This window comes from Anser brachyrhynchus, assembly GCF_964034855.1.
Source record: "Anser brachyrhynchus genome assembly, chromosome: 7".
Classification (NCBI taxonomy): domain Eukaryota; kingdom Metazoa; phylum Chordata; class Aves; order Anseriformes; family Anatidae; genus Anser; species Anser brachyrhynchus.
This window is the reverse complement of record NC_137701.1, coordinates 16,674,814-16,700,870: the sequence shown is the minus strand read 5'-3', so window position 1 is coordinate 16,700,870 and position 26,057 is coordinate 16,674,814. Positions and strand designations below refer to the sequence as shown.

The 26,057-nt window shown below is 35.4% G+C and overlaps 1 protein-coding gene and 1 long non-coding RNA gene across 3 annotated transcripts in view; one reads left to right on the top strand and one right to left on the bottom strand.

Annotated features, from left to right (window-relative positions):
* Positions 1-26,057, top strand: part of ITGA4 (integrin subunit alpha 4) — a 37,863-nt gene that overhangs the window by 7,764 nt on the left and 4,042 nt on the right. For both annotated transcript variants that reach the window (XM_080600363.1, XM_080600364.1), the window contains 22 exons: positions 232-338; positions 433-562; positions 1,969-2,036; positions 2,687-2,816; positions 5,523-5,608; positions 5,944-6,003; positions 6,095-6,232; positions 6,724-6,835; positions 9,010-9,104; positions 9,470-9,560; positions 10,895-10,940; positions 11,308-11,462; positions 13,217-13,371; positions 15,934-16,083; positions 17,241-17,317; positions 19,969-20,116; positions 20,763-20,861; positions 21,293-21,372; positions 21,716-21,802; positions 22,928-23,018; positions 23,723-23,830; positions 24,556-24,675. In XM_080600363.1, the coding sequence (XP_080456489.1) occupies positions 232-338; positions 433-562; positions 1,969-2,036; positions 2,687-2,816; positions 5,523-5,608; positions 5,944-6,003; positions 6,095-6,232; positions 6,724-6,835; positions 9,010-9,104; positions 9,470-9,560; positions 10,895-10,940; positions 11,308-11,462; positions 13,217-13,371; positions 15,934-16,083; positions 17,241-17,317; positions 19,969-20,116; positions 20,763-20,861; positions 21,293-21,372; positions 21,716-21,802; positions 22,928-23,018; positions 23,723-23,830; positions 24,556-24,675 (2,333 nt within the window). The remainder of the gene's footprint in view (positions 1-231; positions 339-432; positions 563-1,968; positions 2,037-2,686; positions 2,817-5,522; positions 5,609-5,943; positions 6,004-6,094; positions 6,233-6,723; positions 6,836-9,009; positions 9,105-9,469; positions 9,561-10,894; positions 10,941-11,307; positions 11,463-13,216; positions 13,372-15,933; positions 16,084-17,240; positions 17,318-19,968; positions 20,117-20,762; positions 20,862-21,292; positions 21,373-21,715; positions 21,803-22,927; positions 23,019-23,722; positions 23,831-24,555; positions 24,676-26,057) is intronic.
* On the bottom strand, positions 11,943-26,050 carry LOC308198312. Its single transcript, XR_013953817.1, has 2 exons — positions 25,267-26,050; positions 11,943-24,048 (listed from the first exon to the last, which is right to left on the bottom strand). It is a non-coding gene; the product is annotated as an uncharacterized lncRNA (long non-coding RNA).

The window sequence follows — 26,057 nt, the reverse complement described above, 5'->3', positions numbered from 1 at the left end:
GAAGCCAGCCCTCACTGCCTAACCTGCCCTGTTCAGAACCAGCATGCTCCCTTTGGCTTCATACAACCCTACCTTTTTCTTGAGCGTGTGAAAAGTTTATGCAGCCTGTGCGAGACAGACATGGGGTCAGGTCCACCAAAATTGGACTGAGTCTCCCCATAGAGCTCTCCTGTTAGCCACCACGTGGCCCTTCGGCTCATCCTGTTCAGCACATTGGTCTTTGTGTCATAGGCAACCCCAACGGAGAGCGCTGTGGGAAGACCTGTCTGGAAGAGCGCGATAATCAGTGGCTAGGCGTCAGCTTATCGAGGCAGCCAAAAGAGAACGGATCTATCGTCGTACGTATTAACCGTTGGAGCTGTGAGTCCGCTTGTCAGACCGCCTTCACAATTCTTATGCTTGTGTGTCAAACATCATGTTTTTTATCCATAGGCTTGTGGACACAGATGGAAAAATATCTTTTACATAAAAAATGAACACAAACTGCCGTACGGTATTTGTTTTGCTATCTCTTCTGATTTTCGAACTGAACTGAGCAGAAGAATATGCCCATGCTATATAGGTAAGCAGAATGCTTGGGTCCGTTCTAGGGAAGGAAAAGATGCAAAACTCAATGGTGCAGAGTTGTGAAAAGCCTGTGTTGCTCTGGGCAGGATTTCTGCAGCCAAAGGCTTGAAGACAGAGTACTGATGTTATGAATGCAACCTGTGATATAACTTTGATAGCAAGATGTTTATCACTTCTAAGAAAAATTGCTTTCGACAGGCAAAACAAATAGTTTAAATCAAGCATCAGAATACTTGAATACTTGCTCCTTGGACTGGATCACTGAAGGATGCATGCTTCCCAAAAATGGGCCAGCAGAGGACCTCCTGTGTTCCTTTGCTCTGTCATTTGCTTGCTCTGCTTGGCAGAGTGCCTCTCAGGGGATAGCAGTAACACCTGCAAGGGGATGCTGCCGTCCACTCCTTAGCCTTTGGCACAGAGCTGCTGTGGTTCCTCAGCACAGCACCATGTCCTCCTGTTGTGCATCCCTGTTCCTAAATCTCCTCCTGCCAAGACTACTGCCATGGCACGAGACCTTCGGCAGTCCTTCCTCAGAGGACCGCAGGAGCAAAGTAAGAGTCAAGACCTGAAACTTTCAAACAAGACCATCCCTGCCTTACCTTTCATCCCTGCCTTCCATTCAGGAGAACGGTCTCGTGACCCTGTCCCTTGCCAAGGCAAGGGAGAGCTGACAATCTGCCCTCTTTGTGCAGACCAGTAGAGTAATGCCATCAGACATCCCGCTGCTGGCTTTGTGGACTGCTCGGTGTGTTGGCAAAATCTTTTCAGCAGTGTTCAAGTGCACAAATCTAGGGATGAGACGAAGGGAACCCTGATGGAGGCAGTTAGCAAGGAAAAGCAGGAAAACAGAGCTGGGCGTGTTAGATGTAAAAACAGCTGCTGAGGATAATAGGTGCCAGTGTTTCTAAGATATCCATACTACAAGCCCTTCAAAGCCCTAAAGGAGCACTGGGGCAACTTCCATCAAGATACGTAAGCCTGTCAACCAGATTGCTTGGATTATACACAGAGTGGAAGAGAGGAGTTGAGTTTATCCATCTGTGCTGCTCAATTCATACTATTTCACTTGGTGTATTACTTACATGGAATCATTTAAAAAGAAAACTATAATCATTCACAAGATTTCAAAGGCAGCTGTGATCAAGTGATACATAGTGCTTTACGTTTGTTACAATAGGGTATGGAAGCTAAACGCTGTACCAGGGAAAACAGTGTTTTTACTTTTATTACAGAACTGAAAACTGTTTTTTTGTTGTTATTGTTTTGTTTGTTTGTTTGTTTTTGTTTGGTTGGTTGGTTTTGGTTTTGGTTAAACTTGTCTCAGCTTCTCTTAAAGACTTGGTAATAAATTCTGAAACTGCATGCTTCTCATCCTTTTTAATATTTCTTGCCCATGCCCAGATCATGCGCGAAAGTTTGGAGAAGACCATGGGTCATGCCAGGCTGGAATATCTAGTTTTTACATTGGGGTGTGTATTGAAGATACCAAACTTCTCACATATGTATGTAAATATATGTTAAAGTTGTATGTGAACACAAACATTAGCACTTTGTTGTTGTTGAAGAAATCAGACTCATCTCATTTCTTTTTAATGGAATCTTGATAATACTTGCATGATAATTCCCAAACTAACCAAGAATACTTTTACATTCAAAATTACTTTTAATCTGGAATTAAAATTCAAAATTACCTTTCATGGGTAAAGAGCATGCATATAACAGAGTATGAAGTTTTATTGTTCTCTTTAATCTATTTCATGTAACAGTAATGCTAAGGCTTACCATCTTGCTTTGCAGAGTAATATTCTGTATTTAATCAATGCTGCACTCTAAGTTTGATTTCTAAAAAAAAAAAATAAAATCATTTTGAGATGAAACTGTACAGTTTGCTGTCTTTCAAAATGTTCCCAGATCAATGTTTTTCAATAAGCATATTTTTAGAAAGTCTGAAAAATGTTGTCTGTGATCTGGTGGTAATCCCTGAGCACTGAACTATATACATCTCCAGTAGTATTTCACTGAGTTCACAGAAGATCTAAAGAGAAGCGTTTGACTTGTTTTGCTATCTTCATGAATATTTAAATGTGAATAACATAGCTATGTTTTATTTTTCTTTTAGGACTTAATTATAATGGGAGCCCCTGGATCATTTTATTGGACTGGTTCTGTTTTTGTATACAATACAACTGCAAATACAATCCATGCTTATTCAGATTCAAATAACCAAGTGAAATTTGGCAGTTACCTAGGTACTTCAAACATTTAATACTTTATAAATATATAAATCAAAGACTTAGCTAAATAGTTGATCTTGAAGTCAGTGCACAGTATTTCTCAGCATTTGCTATGTTAATCCCAGGAGTGATATTTCTAAAGACATGCTCTGATTTTTGTTAAATATTATTTAATTGTAAGGCTTCCTCTGTTATTTTCACGTGGAAGCTTTTCAAACATTGTTTCTGTTTTTAGCATCTCTGCACTAATTTACCATCACTTCTTGCTATAGAAGGGGGAGAGAAGCTTCTGATTAGCAGCAGTTTGCACTTGGCTCTTAAGTCTGAAATACTTAAATGTTTTTATAGCAAAAGATGTGCTTTCACGTGTAACAGAAATGTGAAAAGTTTATTACAGTGAAGGCTGAAAGGAAACAAGACCTAGTTATATTTTCAATACGGGGGAAGCATGCTATGATATTAAGAGACTGACTTGCCTCCAATCATAATTTATTTTTTAATTCCTGCCATATCTTGGTCTGGATACATGGGAATGCAAACCTCACCTACAAACATCTACAATGAAGGCCACACAGCTCCTATACACGTTCCTTTAACCCAGTAGTTAGCTGGATTTAGTGCTAGAATTTGTAGGGTTGTATGCCAGAACCATCAACAACTTCAGTTTTCACACTACACACTAAGACTATCTGTCCTTCTTGAACTGTTAAGGAAGACTGCTTTTGCCTGTGGCCTTTATTGTTTTTTTTTTTTTGCATTTTCCCATTCATAGATCTAGTTCATGTGGATAAACATTTCCTTTTCTACTCTTTTGGCAATAGGAAACAGGCATAAGTTATGAAATAAATATTAGGAAATATAAAATGTCTAACACTTTAGAAGTCAGTACTGAGCCTTGCAAAGGCTGTGCTTGGGCTCTGAGGAAAACTCAAGCAAAAGATGCTGGGTGTAAAAGGTGATTAGATACCCAGATCAATAAAGTTAATCAGTAATGTTTCTAACCTTTCGTAGGACAAATAAAAAATTTTAGAGGGTGCCTTCCACTAACATTTAGTAGCAAAATATTGCACCTGTCTGGGAAAAAGCTCATCCAGATTTCTGCTCCTGCAAGTATAAGGATGAGAATTTCTGTAATGAATGAATCAAGTGGCCAAAAGCCAAATATAGACAAATGGGTAAAAGCTTGTATAAGAACTATGCTGGGGAGCAAGTGGGGAGAGAATTAGATAAGTTGGTTTTACAAATCAGCTGGGTCTGATGAAAGAGTAACCTGAGATACTTAACAAACTCCTGTAAAGAAATCACAAAATAATTGATAGTTTCTTTTAGGAATCTGAGAAAACTGAGAAGTCAATATAATATCTCTCATTAAAAAGGGAGGCAATGAAAAGCCAGAGGATTTTAAGGTAGTAAGCCAATCTTTAGTAATGGAGAAGAGGAGATAATACTGGGGTTGGAAATAAAATTTTGTTTGATTATGCCTTTAAATTTAAAGGGTCGATTACGTGATTTTCCCTTCTACCCCTAACATTTGAATGCCACAATAGAAATCTGTGTGCTCTGATGACTACAGTTTCTTTTGGTGACTTTATTTTTTAAAAAGTTCATTACAATTATCAATATTTACACTTCAGTAAAACCAAAATAACTATAAAATAAAGATCAGAGGAGGTAAATGAAGGTGCATCTACTTAAGCTTAATTTTTTGGTTGAGTATGTAAAAACTAGGTGTTGACCTCTAAATGATAAATTGTCTTGTTCACACATTTTAGCTTAAAATATGAAAATAAAATGCTGGCTTTAAGAGAGCTTGAATTCTAGACAGCTGTCTTCACAGATGAAGGATTTAAGGCACGTTCTTATCTGATCCGATATGATTTTTCCATTTTCTCTGTGTGCTGTGAAAATCAACAGAAATTCAGTAAATGCAAGAGTAGCAGAATATGTTAACTGTCTTCTCTGTTTCAAATTAGCCCTAACGCATTTTGGAAAGAGTAACAATGACTGGTGTGGCTACAGATTAAGGCGTCAGCCTTCAGTTTGCAATTCTGTGGCTGGACGAGTGAACCAAAATATGGTCCCGGTTGTCGAGAGCTGTCTCCACACAGACAAATACTTTGTTATGTGGATCCAGTTACAAAAGCTGATGCAGTGTTTTCTTATTACATAATCAGACTTTGCTGCTGACATATTAATATGTGAATAAAGACAATAAGCTGTGTGTTTGTGTGTATATATATATATACATATACACATACATATGTATATATATGTGCACACATATAAGTACCCCCCGTTTCATTTCTTTGCAGTCCAGTTATAAGAATAGTTGAGTGAGAATTGAATAAAGTGCTTCCATATTGCACTGTATGGACATGTGACAGTTTTTATTTGTACCGCAGTATGAATAATCAATGAACAATTGGAGAATATGCCTTAAGAGAAGATATTTTGCAGACTTTTAAAGTATGGCAGATAATTGAGATCCTGGGAAGAAATAAGTGTTTCTGACACTTGTTTCTGCTTGCTGGAACTTACTGTTTGTATTGACCTTTTGCTTATATTTAAAAACGTTCCTTTCTGTTTTCATTGCTAACTTGCATGAGTTCTGAATGTCAGACTTGCAATAATTTGTGGTGTTGACAGCTTTTATACGTCATGTTCCCATTTTTTTCTTTGTATGGTATTGACAGTATTGAATAGTGCATTTGTAATTTACAGGATACTCTGTTGGAGCTGGACATTTTCTGACATCAGACAGTACAGAAGTAATTGGAGGGGCTCCCCAACAGGAGCAGACTGGTAAAGTAAGAGATTGTTTACAGTATTGGTTTGTTCAACATTCTTCCACATACCCACACATGTTTTTTCAATTTAAATTAGCATAATAAAGGCAAGTGTCAGGTAATGTGATTTCTCCCAGGGAGAAAAGTCAAAGGAAGGAAGGAGGGAAGATAGTCTAGATAACACTGCTGTGAACTACAGTGTTAAAGAAAGGTACAGATGGGAAAAGCAAGTAGTGGTACCCTGTGATACTGTGTGTTGCATAGCTGATTCTCTAGCACATGCTGTAGAGAAAGCACAGGACTGTATTTCATATTACTGTTTGCTGAAGGAAGCTTTTGTTTTCTTTTCATTTTAGGCATACATTTTTAGCATTGAGAAGGACCTAAATATTCTATTTGAACTAAGGGGTAAAAAAGTAAGTCTTTCATGCTACTTTTCTGCACCTTAGAACTTCTAGCATGTCTTCCCCTAAGTCTGAAATAACAGGATTTCTTGTTTGCACACAGCTTGGTTCTTACTTTGGAGCTGCAGTTTGTGCTGTGGACCTGAATGCAGATGGCCTCTCAGACTTGTTAGTTGGTGCTCCAATGCTAAGTACCATCAGAGAAGAAGGAAGAGTTTATGTCTATATCAATTCAGGTTCTGTAAGTATTTCCTCTTAAAAACATAAAAAATAAATAAAATCATAATAACACAGTTATTATAGTGTAACAAGCTAAAAGATTTCTTCTCTCTTACACAGTATTTCAGAATATAGCAAAAACAACTTTAGAACCACAATGACAATCTCAGCAGGACTGTGTAGCACAGCTGCAAAGGCTAGCTCAATGAACCTCAATGCTCACAGGTTTCTCAGAGCAGTAAGCCCCTGTACTCTGATATAAGCCTGCTGCTGTTTCTAAGTGTTTGCTATGGGAACATGTTGCTATTCTCGTTCTCAAAGGACAATTTTCTTATTCTTTCTCATTCTTATGTTAAATATTGTTAGAAATCTTTGATATAATGCTGAATTCTTCACTACAGAGTTGATTAGGATTACACGCTAGCATCCAAGACAGTTTTAACATTTTGAGCAGCGTTGCAGGTCACCTGGAAGAGCCTCTGTTAATTTGCCGTTGACTCTGTTTTCCTTCAGGAGGCAAAGATGGTAGAACTGGACATAGAGCTCAGTGGGAGTGATTCATATGCATCCAGGTTTGGGGAGTCCATAGCCAATCTAGGAGACATTGATAATGATGGTTTTGAAGGTAAATATAAAAAGTTAAAAACTTGGTTTTAATTCTTGCTGAGATGTGGACTGTAACTGTAAACAGGAGGATTATGGAAGGCTGAAAAGACTTTGAATTGCTGACTTGACCTTTCTTTTCTAGGCCACTGACTTGAAATACAGCTGGGTAACAGTCATTGATGTGTAATACCAACAGATTAGCTTTTGTCGATTTAGTAAAGGTGATAATTTATTCTACAACTTTGGGTACTAGCAGAATCCCTAATCCAGGATCAGGCCCAATGTTTTTATCCATTTTGTCATGGTTTCACACAAATAGGAAACGGTCAGTATTCCTGTTTGGAAATGCAGCATGTACTCCCCTCCAGCAGAGGTGCAGGCACCAATAGGCTGTGTAGGGACAAGATAAAAATACAATAGGCATTGTCTACTGTTCAGAAATTCATAAATGGTTTCAGTTTTTCCATCAAAAATAGGACTGTATGCAGAGAGCTATCATCCTGTGTGCAAAAACTGTCAGCTTTTACAGGGCTGTGTCTTTGCCAAGTCCATGTCTTTCTTCACGTTTCTGAATAACCCTTTTTATTTTCAGTTATCATCCAGGGTTCTCCTTTTACTCTTCACTTTGTCTTGTGTTCTTGATCCTGTTCTGGAACCTGTAAAGCTTGTAACAGCCGTTCTCTTCTTATCTTGTCTCATTTTCTCTAAACGAGTCCCTTTTCTCCTTTAGTAACTGTTTCTTTATCTCTTGCTAGATTCCCTATCTCCTGTTTTACAGTATCTTCACAGTTTTACACACAAGTTTTGGGCTTTGCCCCCCAAATATTTGCAAACTGCAAAGGAAAATAGTAGCCAACAGTATGACTGGGGAACAGAGAAGTAAAATCAAATTAATAGCAGCATATAACAAAGTAGATGTATGAGAGAATATAATGTAAAAGGGGCATCGCAAAACTGCAGGGGGAGTCGAAGCAAGTGGATTAGCTTTTGAAGAAAGCTAAACGTTGAAAAGAATAAGTGGAAGCAATATTGAGAGTGGCAGTAGGAAAATAAATTTTCATGTAAGAAAAACAGCTGGAAGCAAAACATAAAGAGAAATTGGGTGCTAGAAACCATTTGTCTATAGTAAGTAATAGAAAAGCACAGCAGAGCTTCAGTGACGTAAGCCTTTTGTATCAGCCCTATGAAGATAATGGCATGCATGTTGGTGTAGAATCTGACCACCCCCAAGAACATATGTTTAGCTTTAATTAGACAGCACAACTTGGCTGTCCTATTTTCATCTTACCAGTGGGGAGACATATTTTGTGTGTTTTAGTCACCCAAGTTACGGATTCAATCAATGTGGATTCAATCAGAGAGCTGTTCAGCTAAACCAAATCATCAGAGTTTTGTTTTTCTCGTGATTTTGGTTTGGTGCTCCATATGGAGTATTTCTTATTTGCAGATAGTTCTGTTTTATTTGTAAATGAAACTTCACAATTACTGATTCATATGGGTGAATTTTAAGATGTTATAATGCATTTCCCCCTGCTTTCTGGTGAATATACTATGGCTATTTGAAAACCGAGGCTTTTTGGTGAAGTTTTCACAAGGACTATTATGAGCACTTTTTTGCATATTTGTATGTTGACACACTCTGCAGGTATTAAATCATCTGGGCATAAAATATACTCCTTTGTACAAACGGACCACCTTCATTTCCATGTTAAATGCCCATTCAAGCCTGTTATCAGCTGTTAAGGACATTTCAGAGAAAAATAAATGGTTTATTTTAGTTAATGTAATAAGAGCACTTCTAGGGCTTCAGTGTTTAGTCCATTTGGGAATAGCAGAGTGCAGGAAAATCATCACACTTTCAAGAATAAGAGGCAATTGTTTTTCAAGACCATAGTTGTTTTAGCTACTCTCCATGATAGCCTCTTAAGGATCATATTCAGAATTTACAGGAACAGAGTTTTTATTGCACAAATTTAGTGGCACAAAATCAGTTAGCACTTATTCTCTAGAAACAGTACTCCAGGCAGTCAGATTATTTAGTTGATGTGTATCGTTTCTGATTTCCTTAATATTTAGCACTTGCTTTTGAATTCAGTCAAATGAGTTTGGTCTGGTATGGTGTGCATTGTGATTTGGATTTCTTTAACTGCACTTTGTTCAACTGTTTATTGTTAAATTGTTTTTTTTCCACAGATGTAGCAATTGGGGCTCCACAAGAAGATAATCTAAAAGGAGTTATTTATATATACAATGGTAGGGAAGATGGAATAACTCCGACATATTCACAGGTATGCATTTTCAGTGGAAAACAATCAATTCAGAGAAACCTTAAGTTTAGATTCAAGAGGGTTTTCCCTTAATTTAAAGTCTGATGGTCTGAATGTTAAAAGACTTCAGAAATTTTTACACAGCCTATGATTTCAGTCATAATATACCTTTAACAGAAAAATAAAATGTTTTAGAGGCCTCAGACAGGGCTTCTGGGATATAGCGTTTAAAGTTATGGAGGAATATTACTTTCAGAGGTATGCTTTCACGGGTAGGCATGTGATTGCCTGCAGAAGCAGGACGGTTACACTAGCATTTTTCATTGGATGTTGTAGCTGAAAGATTAACTTTCCAGGAATAATTTTATCTTCTTTTTCCTCTATAGAGAATAGAAGGACATCAAGTCAGTAATTCTTTAAGTATGTTTGGACAATCCATAGCAAGCGGCATTGATGCAGATAACAATGGTTATCAAGGTGAATTAAACAATTGTGATTATTTTTAATTTTTAAAAGAGTATAAATTCATAGGGAACAATGTCACGGTACTACTTATTACTCTTCATGGAATAAAATCTGTTATTAAGATGGTGTGCCACATCTTGCAGTTTGGGAAGGAAAACAAGGTAAAGCTCAGGGCGAGCATTTTTTTAGTCATCTACCTATTACTGAAGGACTCAGAAAGATGTAATAGCATGATTATAGTGCTGAAGCGGAAGAAAAATTTACTTTTCATTTTTTTGTGGTGGCCATCTCATTTGCTAATGTCACAGTGAGCTAATTTGGGCACTTGAAGCACACTTGCTGTCCAGACTAGTGTGCTAAGCTAAAAATCTCACTGGTCTTCATGTAAGTCTGTATCTTGCCAGGAGTCAGTGAGCTCAGCAGCCCTGTTGGTCTGTGTGAATGGTATGTTAACCTGACTCATGGCTCGTGACAGTGGATTAAGACTCTTGTGGAGTTCTTGTGGGCATCGCACAGAAGTGCTAATTTGTTGTAAAGTGGCTTAGGTGGTTCTAAATACATACTCATTGCTTTATACATACTGTCAAAATGTTTTGCTGTTGTACAGATAAGGATTATGTCAGATCATACTTGTGTTAAAGCATAACGTTACCATTAACTGCATGCTGTAGGCTCTGGCTGTGTCCATAGAAATCTCATCTGGGTTGAACCCATTAGGCTGGGTTAAGAGGTAGTGTACAGGTAGTCTGCTCTTGGGTCACCTGCTCTTTACTGTTTAGGAAGTCGCATCCTCTGACCATTATACCCCTGAGACTTATCTGACAGATTTACTTTTGCTACCTCATTTGAGGTGTACATTTTCTTTCCTTACTGGATTAGTAGTTTTCAGTTAATTTGGAATAAAACATTTTTTCTATTTCTTCCTGTCTCTATGTATAATGTGATACATGTAATACATATAATTGTTTTTTATATACGCATACTTTTGTGTGCATAGCAGAGCAAAATCGAATATTTAGGTTTAAAAGAATGCCCGTACCTCCCGTTTAGCTGAATTGTATTTCAGTGTCCTCTGCTTAAGCTTGGAATAGAAATCAGATCATCACATTACTAATATCTGCAAATCTAGCAAATTAGTGTGTGGTATTAATGGACAGGGGACAAGAATTTGAGGAATCATCTTCTGTATGGAGAAGCGCACCTATGAATATTAACATATGCCTTTTAACAAATAAAGGGCATGTAGTGTTTTAATGATGCCAAAAGGTGAATATGCTGCAAAATGCTTGTACCTGAAGTAATTCCTGTTGACAAATTATGCTTATTGATCTCCTTTTTTCAAACAGATGTAGCAGTTGGTGCATTTCTGTCTGATTCTGCTGTGGTGCTAAGGTGAGGTTGCTACACTTCACTACTTTTAAAGACCATCCAGTTTAACTGTCCTTTTTAAGATGCAATTTAAAAAAAAGAAAATAATTGTGTATTTTAACCTCATGATAATCTTCTTGGGTGTCTTAAGCTTTCATTCATTTGGTTTCAGAATGCTCTACACCTGAAACATTTAAGTAAATACCTTGAAGAAAAAGAAAATACCCTTCTGAAATTTTTTGAGGCAACAAAAACATTGCATGCAACTACCTGGATTCTTAAAAATGCAGATAGCCTAAAAACGATAATACTAATATAAAAATAGATTGTTAGAGACTCCATAAGTTATTTCTGAATCACTTTGTGAACTCTGACTCTTTTATATTCTTAGAACAAAACCAGTAATAATTGTTGAAGCTTCTTTAAAACATCCTAATTCAATAAATCGAACTAATTTAAACTGCATGGAAAATGACCAGCCTGCCATCTGTATGAATTTGAAGATATGCTTTACCTATACAGGACGAGAGGTACCTGATTATATTGGTAAGCTACTTCCAATATATGTATTCATTTGAAATGCACACATTTGCAAAATAAAGCTATTAGTGTTTAACAAGTAATTGAGTTCACTAAAATGAAATTGAGTTCAGTATAAAATGAAAAATTAAAAAATATGGATATCTTTTTTTTTTTTAGCTCCTGCAACACTGAGCCATTACACTTCTATTTAATTTAGATTAAATGCACATCTCAGCTATGACTAATTGAGTTACATGTCATGCAAAAGGTAGTGATGTTAAAAAGGTTAAGAGGCATTGTGGTTAGGATGGCACCCTTGTAGATGTGCTATTTCCAGTACCTGAATTAGTTTATATAATAGTAGCATGATTAAATTCACTCATAGCTTCAGATGGTGCTTTCATATTATGATGCTTTCATAGCATCATAATAACTTGATATATAATTTTAATACATTTTTAATGAGATTGTATGTCACAAGGGATCACAAAAAATACAGTGCACTTACTCTGTGAACACTTTTTTTTTTCTTTATTTCCCCCAAAGATTATATTCAGTTTTGCACAGGAGCGTCTGTCAAGTTTGTCTGAACTTTCCACATGCAAATATGTCTGAGCCGTTGCTTTGCAAATAGAGAGGGAATTAATGATGGATGAATGTCTTTTCTTAATGTAGAATCAAACAGATTATTCAGCATGATATTCAGATGTCTTCTAAAAGCAATCCTCCTAGACCAAGACTGCTTTAGCCTGCAGTCTTCCACTTCACAATAAAAAAGATGTTTCTTTTATAAAGCTGCTCAAGTACCTGATTGTATCATATATAAACACTGTACCATTATGTGAAAAAGAGGGAGTCCCATAAAAATTACTGAAAAATACATCTTGTGGCTATCTTGTACATAATGAATATTTTGCTTTTGGCAAAAAACTTACTTTGCTTGAAGGAATATCTATGGGAGGGAATATATTAAAAATAATTCATGGTGAATTATATATATGGTATATTAAAAATATATTCATGGTGAATGTATTCAAAATAATTTACTGACTACATTATGAAATTAAATTGCTTAAATATTCTCTATGTGAATATATGTTGTCCTTTAGGAACACATTACAGAGAACACATGTAAATGGGAGATTGTAACGTACCAAGTTCAGATCTTTTGAAATTCATTTCAAATATGAAAGATCAGCAGTCAAATTGGACTACCCTTGCTGAATTTGGATGTAAGACTTGTCAACTTAGATAGAAGAGAGTAGAGGAAATTCTAGGTATTCTAACTTTTGGCAGAAATGAGGAAGGAAAGTAATAGATTGGTAATGCTTTCAAATGTTTTTGCAGTTTGTTATCATAACAGTTCATGCTTTCCAACTTAAATAAAAAATAATAAAATTAAAAAAAAAACAACACTGAAGTTAAGCAATATTTGTCAGTGTCTGGTGACTTAATTGTTTGTTGAAATTTAATGTCAGCCCTATGAGGAACTGAAGCAAATTTTCTGTAAGCAGATTCCGGTAGAAAACTGTAACTTGACAAAAGTATCACTGATGTAAAAGCATGTATCAGAGATCAGTCACTGTGCAGTCTATTTTCAGAGGTTTAGAAGCTTTTCAGCTATGGACTTATCTCAGAGACTTTTTAAGTGGAGCATTTTGAGACAGATACTATGAAATGTAATTAAGGGAATGAGTCAAAAGACAGGATTTCTATCATAAATTCATGAAAATTATTATACTTTTTATAACTCATTTTCCTTGGTTTTTATTTTGCAGTATTGTTTTATAATCTTAGTGTTGATGTGAATAGAAAAATGGATACGCCAGCAAGATTTTACTTTTCTGTCAATGGAACATCTGACACAACCTCTGGAAATATAAAGATTAAGAGCAAGAACATTGCCTGCAAAGATCATCCAGCATTTATGAGGGTAATGTAATTTTTGATATGTATTGCTCTGTAAATCCGTTGTTCTTCTTTGAAAGCACACCTGCTGCAAAATAACTTGTTTTGTTTACAGTTGCATGACAATTTCTGAAGTAAAATATTTGTGTTCATAACTTCTACAATTAATACCTTGTAGTTCTGATGCTAATTTAGCTTTCTCTGGGGAAGTCAGTGGGCCTACCATCTCTTCTGTCAGAGAAAATGTGCATAACAATAATAATCACAGTGATAAAGTAGGACATGAGCACTTTTTGACTTTTTTTTTTCACTTTTTTATGGATGACATCATAGACTGAGGCTTAATCCTGTACCAGATAAGTAGTGAATGTGGTTTCCATTCTCTGTCTGTGAAGGTACAGAAACAACTTTGTTGTGGAATTTTTTTCCACAACAACTTTGTGGTAGAATTGCTTTGCAGGAGATGGCACAGAGGTAGCAGCGCTGCCACCACAAACGGGTGTTCAGCAGCAGGTTGTTGGAGACCTGTGAGTTGTCGGCCAGGCAGGGAGACCTGTACCAACATCAGTAGTAGAGATGATGCCAGCCACTCTGCATCAGGAAGTCAGCTGTTGGTTTCCCAGAAGTAGAGTTTGATCCAACAGCAGCCATCCTTTGAAAATTAAGGATGGTTCTGACTAGGAAATAAGTTAGTAAAAATGTAGTCAGTCACCTAGAGCAAGTGAAATGCAGTATTAATGCTTGTTGTATCCCTCTAAAGGATGAATGAAGGACCTGTCTTGAAAGTAAAAATAGCTGCTGTCCGGACAAAGATAATAAGACCATTTACTGAACAAGAAAGAATAAAGTGATTTAATATATCAAACATCTTAGAAACCCACCTACTCCAGCAAAAATTTGGAGAATAAACGAGAAGAACTTGAAGTCCTAAAACACAATTAAACAAAAACTAGTGGACAGAGAAGAATCACCTTTTATTAAACTCAGAAAAAAAAAAGTAGATTTATCTCCTGTAAGGCATTATCTAAGGAGGAAAAGAATTCTTTAAAGAAATACTAATGACAGGGAATATGAAGTAGAAAACGGGGTAAGAAAACAATGCATTAGGTTGCCTGTCCCTTTTTTAAAAATCTTCAAGTAGCAATTCTGTGACGTTTTAGAACAAACATCTATTAGGATGATTGGTGCAGCTGATCCTGAGCAGAGGCTGGGAAATAGATGTAATCTTCTACAGCTACAAAGAAACTGCAGGGAAGAAGTCTGCCATATATTTTCTTCCTTTCTTTTACTTCTGTTTTGCTTATGACATCATTAGAAGCCAATTCTTCAAGATAATGCTTTGGGTTAAAATGGAAAGCCTGTGTTACCTCCTGGAAAATTACCCAGATACATCTCAATTGGTAGTTGCACCTAAGTGAATGTTACTTAAAGGAGCAATGGCAAATTGCCCACTTCCTTACAAGAGTTGTGTAAGCTAAGAGAGGTCTGACTGACAGCTGACCTTGTACAGATTGCCATACCAGCATCAGCATGCATTTGTGTAGGAGGAAAGATATGATTTGGCTCATCACCTCCTATAGTCTATCATTAATATTTTTTCTTCCATATAGCTCGATTTGCTTTGTAATTGTTAATTAACAGCAGTATAAACATCATCTTCAACCCAAGGTTTCTGTATGAAAGCTTGTATGAAACTCCTAAAGCTAAGTGTAAATGTCGAGTACAGTCCTTACAAAAAAAGCATGTACATTTTATGTATTTTAAGTAAAGAGTAATTAATAGCTAATTAATATAGTGAAAATAATATAAAGCAGATACAGAGAAGACCTTGTGGAAAATTATGAATTACATTACACGTGATTTGGTCAAAGCAAGCTTGCAGATAAGAATTAAAATAGTGGCCATGTGGAGGGACAATCAGTGTCTATCGTACATACTCAGGGAATAATTCAGTCAGGTTTGTTATTGTTACTGCGCAGTGCTTCGAGCTGTTCAGCTTTCACAAACAGAGTTTGGGCTTTGAGCTCCAACACAAGTCAAGGTTTCATATCAAAATGGTCATTTATTGAGTTTAATCAATACAGAATTGGAAGTACACAAAGGAAGAAGAATAAAATGCCATCATGGAAAGATTTAGTAGTACTGTGGGAGAACTCCTTTTAATTTGATATAGAAATACCCATTGTTTCTGTTTGGAATTATCCCACTGTTCAACTTTTTACCCTTTTAGCCTACTTTTGGCTATTTTTGTAATTGGGCAGTACAACATTTCATAGGCATGTTAGGGCAGTATAGTGGATGGAAGTAATATAGATCACTATTCAATCAGACTTTTATTAAAAATAATCTGTTATGAAATTCCTGATGCTGTTATTAAATGTATTATGGTTTTCTGCATTTCTGATTACCTCTTTCAGTGACAAAGATGTCTGGAAAAATATATGAACCATATGGCATAGGAAATTATTTTATATGTTAAAAAAAAGTCCCTGTTTAACTTAGTTCTAGGGCTCCTCATAATTTTTAAGACCTATGCATACATGTCTTGTCTTATATGATTAACTCATTAGGTTTCCAATTTTCATAGAAAGATGTAAGGGATATCTTGACTCCTATACATGTTGAAGCAAGTTATCATCTGGGGCAACATATTCTACAGAAAAGAAATGCTCAAGAATTTTCTCAACTTCAACCAGTTCTTCAAAGGAGGAAAGAAAAAGATGTTATAAAAAGCAAGGTTAGTGTATGATTTCTTCTTTCAAATGTAGTAAGTAAATATTCACATTTTAATCTTTAGTTAAAAAAAAGCTTCACACAACAATAGCTTATGAAGGAATGCATTTTCTAGAACAGCACCTAATCTTTTGATCTTAGTAAACCAGCATGCTAAAAACATGAGTAAATTTTCACTAAAATTAGTTGTTTGTAGAACTGGTAATATACCTCAGAACAATATCAAATTTCAGTATGAACTTCACTTGTAGAAATATTCATTCTTTTTTGACTACATTAGTTACTTTCCAAGATAAAAAGGAATTCTATGTTAAATACACACTATCATGTTGCTATTAATCTTGAACTGTTTCAACAGTGTTGCTGAAATATTCATTCTGTGAAGGTATTCCCAATTCTCAAATAGAAAGTCGGGGGGAAAAATGATGTATTCTGTATCCTTAAATGAATATGAAATTTACCATTTTTAATAAAAGAAAAATTAAGAGATAATTGACTTAAGAAATAACGAGGGTAGTTTGAGTTATTAACTACCAAATGTTCATAAAAATATTACAACTTTTCACAAACAGTAAGCTTTATGTAATTCAGATACAGCTGACTGTCAGAACTCTGAGTACCTGAAAGCTCCTTTTAAACGTCAGTGTTTTACTTTTCACATTCTTCCAGAGTTTTGTTTTAGGAACCACAGAGTTAGAGAGAGACCGTTGCTGGATATAGTGACAAGTGATATAAATGTGCTCTATGGCATACTGATAACCAAGGCATATACACATGGTATCTCACGATACCTACTAAGTAAAATTTGTGTAATAGAACTCTCTTCCAAAAGTTACTCTGTCATATTTTATTGTCATATTGTATTGAGACTACAGGGACCTCAGTTCTGGATCCTCTAAAATGCTCTGCCCTTTTTTTGTACTCTTTTTAAAATCAGCTGAACATACACCCACAACTCTGACAGATTAAGCTCCAGCATGGAGGGCCTCTCTGTGGTTTTTCTCAGACTGTGTCTGCAAACGATTGAAACCAATTGTTCCTAGGGCTATTAGTTACTAGCCAATTCCAGACACTTGGTAACAAGGTGATATGTTCGTTTTATAATATGCATAGTATACTAAAGTGCTTTTTTTTTTTTTTTTTCCCTTTGGTCTTTTATAGTTTGTTTTTGCAAGATTTTGCTCCCAAGAGAATTGTTCTGCTGACTTGAGAGTTTCTGGAAAAGTGGCTTTTCCAAAGTAAGTATGGTCTGGCTTTCATTTGCAGAAAGAAGTTCAGTAAGATTTTATTTAAATTGTTCCTTAACCTTTTGAATATAAAATGAATTTGCAAAAGTAGACAATAGACTCCCAGAAATGTATGAGGAAGAAAAACCTGTTTAGTTGAAGAATGTTTGTAAATTATAAATGTTTCAGGAAATGTATAAGAAATGTACATATTTGTACATACATTCTTGCATAATTAGAAGACTTCACAGCTCATAAAGTACTACCAGCTTGACAAAAGGATAAACTTGTGTTCTGTAGTTCATACATAAATGTGCTAAGATATGGAGTACGACGCACACTCAATAGGTGGACCTTATAACTGCCAATATTTTTGACAACTCAATCATTTCTGCTGCTTTTATGAAGGTACTATACTTGCACTGTACAAAGAAGATACTTGAGTTTTCTACTAAGACATTGCTATATTTATCCTTTCAATTATAAATAATTAAGTGGTTTCTTTTCTTCATTTACTTAAAAAATATTACATCTTCATTTTTATACTGCTGATTGAGACACCAGGTGGTTGAGTATTATGCGAGGTTTTGACTCTTTTTCCTACATGAATTAGCTTGCATTTTTCAAAAAATATTTTTTGGGGATTTTTTTTTTCATTTACAGCCCAACATTTTTTGAGATCCCTTTTAGGATGTTTCAATTTTTTCCATTCCTTCCAATTAGGTATTGTGTTTAAATTCTTTCATTTTGTAAGATCATTAAGGCACTTTCAAAGTATTAAAATTATTATTGTCTCGAAGAATCTCTACTACACTAAGCAATGTTTTGTGAGATATACTTCCATGTGGCATCATATTTAGAAAGTTTTAAGCCATGTACCAACATTTCAGCATACATTTTAATGATTTGATTTTAAATTACATTTTATCATCACAACCTTTTCCTTTATTCAATATTATACTTTGAAGCAAGAAACATGAGCTATTGGTGCGCAAAAACAGAAAAGTTGTATCTCTTGTGTATCTCAGCTAGTTTGGTGTTTTATGTGAGACCTGGATTTTCCTGTGTAATTTAAAGTTGATTCTACTTTAATTGAGATACTGGGTTTATCTCATAGCACAACCTAAAATGACAGCAAAAGATGATAGCAAACACACAATGCTGATTAATCACACCTGAGTGATCCTGAGCATAAGCTTTTTCATCTTCATAGATTTCAGAATAAGATGAGCATCTTTCTGTCTACTTTAAGGCATAGCCTACAGCATGACTTAAGCCCTTTCATTTTCTTAGGCTTTCCATAAACTTTTCAGAAAGAAAGACTGTGCAGCATTTCCATTTGTGATGTTAGCAATGCAATTTTGTAACTACTTCAAAGCTCTAAGAAAGGAAAATAGATTATAACATACCTGCTTGGCATTAGGTATCGGTAGCAGCTTTTCAGTGTAAATAAATAGGCTAAATATCTTGATAAAGTGTGAAGTATCACCTTAAATTACATTGTGCCCCTGGTATCTCGATTAAAAACTAGTTAGCTGTGAAGCATTAATTTATTTTGTCTAGACAGAATGCATTCATTATCCTTGAACAGCAAAGCAAACACTTTTAGTCTTAAAAGAATGAAATCAAATAGCAGTGTCAACGTAATGCTGTACTTACTGAGTTATGAGTCTTCATGTATACACTATCATGTTTTGTTTAAATTGCTCAGATTTTGGCCTGCTCTGTAAATTTCTAGTCTTCATCATGCATTTTTTAATGAAGAATGAAATATGATTACCAGGGTAAAGCTCTGGTTCAGCTTTGTTTAGTCCCAGATGTGCACCTGGTGCTTTTGTGTACTTGTGTGTTAAGCTGGGAGGCATCTTTGTGATGGTGTCTTGTTTATGAGCTTGGCTTTAATGCGTATAAGAGGACTGAATGCTAAGCATATAAGTAGTAAAGTAACTTTAAAACGTAACCTAAATTTAATCAAGCTACTGAAATGTTAACATTGTGTTTCTCTTTAATTCGCTTTTGTCTTGGAACCTATCTGCTTATGCAGTGCTTTTACCTTCTGTTGCTTGTCTAAGTGCCAGCTTCCTTCCCAAAGGTGTTCAGTGACTAATGCTTTGGTTTCGAGCCAGATTATCTGATAAATGTCTATTTCTAGGCAACCCTTCTGCAAGTCTTAATTAAACTTTAATGTCAAGCTGAAGTTTACTTTTAGACCCTCATAGGGTGTCTGGACTTGTAACATGATTACAGAACATTACATAGATCACAAGATAGGCACGATCATTTACCCTCCTTGTGGCCTGTGATGTATTAATTTGAGCAGATTTTGAAATAATATCTGAAAATACTGCAGCAGTAGCACATTGCTATTCTCTTCTGTAAAGGAAAGGCCCTATCCTGTACAAGCCAGAAGCACGATAGGTTTGATAACACCATTCACATTAATAACCTCAGGCCTTGAAAGTCACAGTGCTTCAGTTGACCATCATCTGTTATCATAACTTCAGTTAAGAGGATTGAATAAAACCCTTCTTAGTGACTTCCAGCTCAGCATTTTCAGAACCAGATGACATTAACTAAAGGAACAGGAGAATAATATATAGAGAATATATAGACAATAATGTATAGAGAATTTTTCACTGATATTATGATGTTTATTTTTATAGACCTCATGATAAGACCTATCTTGCTCTTGGAAGTACAAAGACTTTGTTGTTGAATGTTTCTCTGCACAACGTCGGAGATGATGCATATGAAACTGTCCTCCACATTCAAGTCCCTAAAGGCCTTTATTTCATTCGAGTTTTAGAATTGGTAAGTACAAGAAAATCTGTCAAAGAGTAATCCTTTGATATTTTTATTTCTCAGCCAGACATTTTCTAAATATCATAATGGATTGTTGAGTTTCCTTAGATACTGAGAATTAACCCCTCACATACCCTAAATGGCTGACAAAACCACTTTTGACATTCTTAGATGCTTAGCTACATAAACCACAGAATAGGTGCCATTTAATCAGTAACAAGATATAATGGTAAAAACTAGAAGAAAAAATTGCTTTCCAAATGTGTTTCCAGGGATCACAGAGATCTTGTTTAATGTCACCTTTTTCACATACAGTCTTATGAAGAAGTCACAGGTCGAATTGTTCTCACTTTGCATCTTTTTAAAATAAATGATCCCATAGTGCTCTGTGTAGAATGCTCACCACCCACACCTTTCAGAGGATGTACTTAAACAACTTAGCTTCCGGGGGGGGCGGGGCAAACTGAACGTGACATAAAGGGATGCATTAGTCAATGTAAAGATATGTTAAAGTAGTCATGAATATTATAGATATTCTGTGTATGTCAGTGAAAAAAAACAAACACCTATTTTAGACAAAAAACAACCAATTTTAGTCTGTGCGTGTAATTTGAAAGAAGTAATTTTAAACACTAGTAATTTTCCATTATTTTAGGAAGAAAAACAGATACATTGTGAAGTATTAGACAAAGAAATTCATGTAGTGAAACTTGAGTGCAGCGTTGGCTATTTGTACGTCGATCAAAAATCAAAGGTAAGCTATGCATGAAGTTCCTGCTTTAAAACACCCTAAGTATGTTACTGTGATTTCACAAAAAAAAAAGTTTTGCAAAATCTCCCTCATTCCCAACTGATGTCTGTTATTGTGTTGGTATCTGAATCTCCCTGCTCCTTTTAAAATTAGTTACATGAACACTCTCTGAATTAATTAAGGGACAACATTCTTTGTATTGTGTATCATGTGATTGTGGTTGGCATCCTAAACAAGTTGACTAAGGCTATGAACAAATGTGTAAAGCTAATAGAAAAGGACTGGAAGATGCAGAAAGCTAGTTTTTTATTAATCTGGATTTTTTTTAGAAAGAGCAAGAAGTTCTAAATGAATTTAATAAAATATTTTGAGTAAAACTGTGTTAAGCCACACTATTATTTAATATAAACTTTTTTTTTTTTTTGGTTCTGCAGCTGGATTTTAGTTTCCTCTTGGATGCCAGCTCATTTACCAGAGCAGATGACGACCTCAGTATCATCGTTAATGCTAGCTGGTAATGTATAATAAGAAATGCTCAATGAAAAATACTCCCAGCTTTGGAAAACAGAATAGAGAACACTGGAAAGACTGCAAGAAAGAGCATCCATTCCAAAATCTGTAGAGAAAGGGAAATTACAAAACAAAATAAAAACAAAATAAAAAACACCCTACTTAAAAATTAGGTTTCTGCCTGTATAAAATCTTTTAATGCATTTTAATGCGTTTTAACACATTGTTATCAATAAAATGGTTTTGTTTTAATAAGCTGGAAGATACATTTAGAATTTGTTGATAGAAATAATGCATAGCATGCGATAATGCAATTTATACTAATATTCCTCTCACCATTTTTATAGCAAAAATGAAGATGGAAACATGTTACTGGATAACAAGCTAACCTTAGCTGTACCTCTGAAGTATGAGATTGAATTAAATGCTCATGGGTAAGTCAGCTATTGTGATACCTGTATGTCCATAAAACGTGTTTTCTTACTATTCTGAATTCCCAAAGCTTTTAAGCAGAGGCATAGGGTAGCTGAAAAATCCTGGGAATGAGATGGCACAGCTATTCTGGAGTCTGCCCCATCCACTTCTAAGGTTTTTTTCCAGTATTGTGGGATGAGACCAATAGTATCAGTGGTGCTTTGGATTTGTCTCTTAATTGACTAGTATTTTTTGAGAACTGGAATATTTTAAATAGAAATAGGCATTTCTTTAATAACAGCATAGCAGTACAATTTCATTTGGTTTTCTTTAAACAAAAGTTTTTTTCAAAACTGAAGAGCTGGGCAGGATGTTTACATCAGTTTCTACAAAAAAATGTGTGAGAAACCTCACTGAAGGACTTAATCGCACACACACAAAGCCACAAAATAATTTTGAAAATGTGCATAAATAGGGTCTTACACACTGAGTATGATAAATGAATGCTAATCTAAGAACTAAAATAGATATTCTGTCAATTACTCCAGTAACAGATGGCATCAGTTACTAATTCTAACACAGTGAGTTTTGCAGCTGTATTTTACTTGACTATCCAATTAAATATCTCAGGAAGAAAACAAAGATATATCAGACTTCTATAGCAACTTTCTCTAGATGCCTTTTATTGTTCCTCTGGAACAAACAGTCCTGAAAAATGCAAATTAATTTTGAAAACTTAAGATGGAGATGAAGATAGAACTGAAAGCCCCTAAGGAAACAAGAGATACCTCAGCTGGATGTTGAAGAGAAGAGCAACCATTTCTCACAATGTTGCTCCTTCTGCTCCATAGATGCTTTTCTCAATGTGAAATTAGACTGTTACGTTCCATGCCTTGTTTACCATGGACCGTATTCTAGATTTGTTGTGGTGTGTTCATGGAGATTAGTTTTTGGTTTGTAACTTCTGATTAATCTGCCTTTTTAAAAGAAACTGTACAAAAATAGAGGCCTTCTACTCTGTTCCAGGCTTTACTTAACTCAGGTAATTCTTTTCTTAGAATTAACCTTACTGGAGATGGTATGGAGCAGAAAGTTTTGCTAATGCTGTATACCAAATCTATTAAATAACTTCTGAACTGTTTTAGATTTGTAACACCAGCTTCGTTTGTTTATGGAACAAATGAGAAAGAATCACCAGTTACATGTATGGAGGAGAATATCAACTTCACTTTCCATGTAAGAGCTTTTCTTTGTAAACCCTATTATCCTCGTTTTGAAGATTAATGCTTAGATTTTCAGTGTACATAAAAACAGTCTGCATAGTCAATAGGGTCAATAAGTTTTTAGAAGTACAAGGGCAAAAAGCAATTTTTAAGCATTAGTGATGCAAAGTGGCTGTTAATCTGTTTTAGGACACTTTTGTTTGGCCTGGAAAATCTTCCACTGAATGGTCAGAAAAGGAAATATGCATGCAAAATTGAAAGTGGTAGCGCAGTTCTGACTTGCCACTACTTCCATTAGGAAACATTTTTAAAGGAATTATGTTAGAGTAAGCAAAAGAAACTAGGAGCTACTTATAAGAGGTTCTATAGGTATCAGATTTGTCTCCAATGGATTAAAAGCAGGAGATAGACATTAATCTCTTAGTTGTTTTTGCACATTTTCCTGGAAGGCAGTCTGTATGACCTTAGGGAAGTCATCAGAAGTACATACCACTCATTTGGTTCAGAGAAGTGAAGTATTCAGTAAGCCTGCAGAATAAATCAAGCAACTCATCTTTTTAAATATTACAGCTCCTAGCAGAATTCAGTTTCATGTCAGCATAACAATGCAGGTGCTACCCAGTTCTGTAAAGCTCATATATTTTGTATAAATCTGTTTGTTAGTTGAATAGCTACCATGAATTAAATCTTCAATTGTATAACATTCTTCCCCACAAGGTTATCAGTGCAGGACCAAGTATGGCTCCAAATATAAACTTAGAAATAATGATACCTAATGCTTTTCCACCCAGTGACTTCAAATTATTTAACATCTTGGATATCAAGGTAAGCACAGGTTATTTAGTATTTTATCTGTATGAATTCTAAGAAAACCAAGAGCATAACAGGACTAGCTACAATTTGTGTATTAAATTTCTATTCCTTTCTTTCAAACCTACCTAATACCTTAGGTTCTTATTAGAGTGCCATTGAATTCAGTGAATCCATCTGTGCAAAGCTTGGTCTTTGGCATCCATCTGTGTTTTGTGTTTGCCAGTTTGTTCCTGCAAGTAGCAGAGTACAGTGTATAAAAAAAATCAAAGTATTTCTGCGTTGGATAACTCTTTAAAGACTAGTCCATCACCCTTAATTATTTCATATCAAAATAGACGCTTATTGTTATGCAGAACATACAGTACACAGTCCTTCCTTTGTATAACATTAATACATTCATAAGAATCAGCTAAAATAGGGTACAACAGATGCCTTATGTCTATATATGCCTGCAGTAGTTGACTCAAATGAGCACAAAAAAACTCAAGACCCTTTCTAGCTTATTATATTTCCTTCCAAAATATTCTGTGTAACTCAGTGTAACAGGGAAATGTAGAAATATGTTAGCTATGGTGAAGCAGAGTGAACAAGATTAGGATGATCTTCAGCCCCATATATTTTAGAATTCTGAAAGTAAAAGTTGCCTTCTTTTTAAGCTCTTGCTTTTCAGAAACTTGTCATCTGTTTATTACCTGATGTTTAAAAGCAAGCAGTGATTGTGTTATTTTTATTTCCAGACAACAGTTGGACAATGCTCCTACAATAAATATCCCAGAAACTGTAATGCGGCAGAAAAAAATGGAAATATATTAAAGGATGTTGTCACTTTTTTTTCAAAGGCAGCTAAGAGACACATGGTAAGGTTTATCTTTTGTAATCAGTAGCAACTGAATGACTGTATGAATAAGCCTAAAGATACTGGTATATCTTATATAATGAGGTCACCAGAGCAATCTTCCAAGGATTTGTGCTGGGACCTGTGATATCTTCAGCATAGTCATAAGCGATTTAGTGGAAGAGGTGAGAACTGAGGAGAGGAAGTTGATTACTGCCATGTCACTGAAATGGGTATGGATGACAGGCACCTAGAAAGAACTGCAGAAGTGTTATGTAACCGAATGAGTGGGCAAATAGAACAGCAGATGAAATTCAATGACAAATGGAAAGTTATGCATATGGAAAGAGTCTTTACTGTGCAGATGATGCAGATCAAACATTCGTTGCCTTTTCAACATCAAAAAAGTATCATGAAAGGCAAGTAGTACTCATGGTGGAACTTCTTACTAAAGGATGTTGTGAATGCTAAAAATAAAAGTGAATTCCAAAGGAGAACATACAAGTTAATGGGACTGACAGTCATTGAGTATTACTGAATATATGGAAATCATTTTTGGCTCAGGAAGCTCCTATTAAAAATATTTGGGAGGCTGAGACAGTATTGTACGTACCTGGCCTGTTCGAGTTTATCCCTGCTGGTGATCAGATACTTGACTATGTAGTCCAAACCAGAAGAGCTGTTCTAGTGGTACATTTCCAAGGGTTTGTTCTCATGGAATTCTCCATGTCCTAGAACTAGATAATAAAGTACACCTTTAATACTTTCATCTTAAAAGAAGCTAGACATTTGAAAAATATTTTAATGTGGGGCTTCAGGCAAGCATACTACAGGAACATCAAACACTGCTTGAGGGTGATCCTGCCCTAAAGTATCAAAAGTATTTCTTTCAAATAAGAACTTAGGCATTGCAGTCTTGGACAAAGAATATATTCACGTAAAGGCACGTGGTTTTTTTTTTCTTCAAAGCTGTGTGAAATAGTGCTAGCTGTCAGTGTATGAATGCCCTCTCACACTATAGTATTTATGAAATAATCAATTACACTGCTTTTGTATCGTAGTCACTGTCATATATCATTCTTAGTATAAGCTAATTTGAAATAACTGTAAAAACATATACATATAAACAAATTATTACAATCACCATTTTTCTGTATAAAAAATGGCCCTTTAAGAAAAATGACCTGTTACGTTCTATAACAATTAGGTTGGTACCTTGTACTGTTTCTTTAGCACCTAGGATGAACAGTTCATGGGTTGAGAGTGGGATGACAGTAAAGAACTACACTGTGACCTTTAAAGAACAAACATAGAGCTTTTGATTTAATCAGTTCCTGAGTGTCTTTAATATCACAAAGATAAAATTGATAAACTTGAGTTGTAATCTTTCCCTCCCCTCTACAG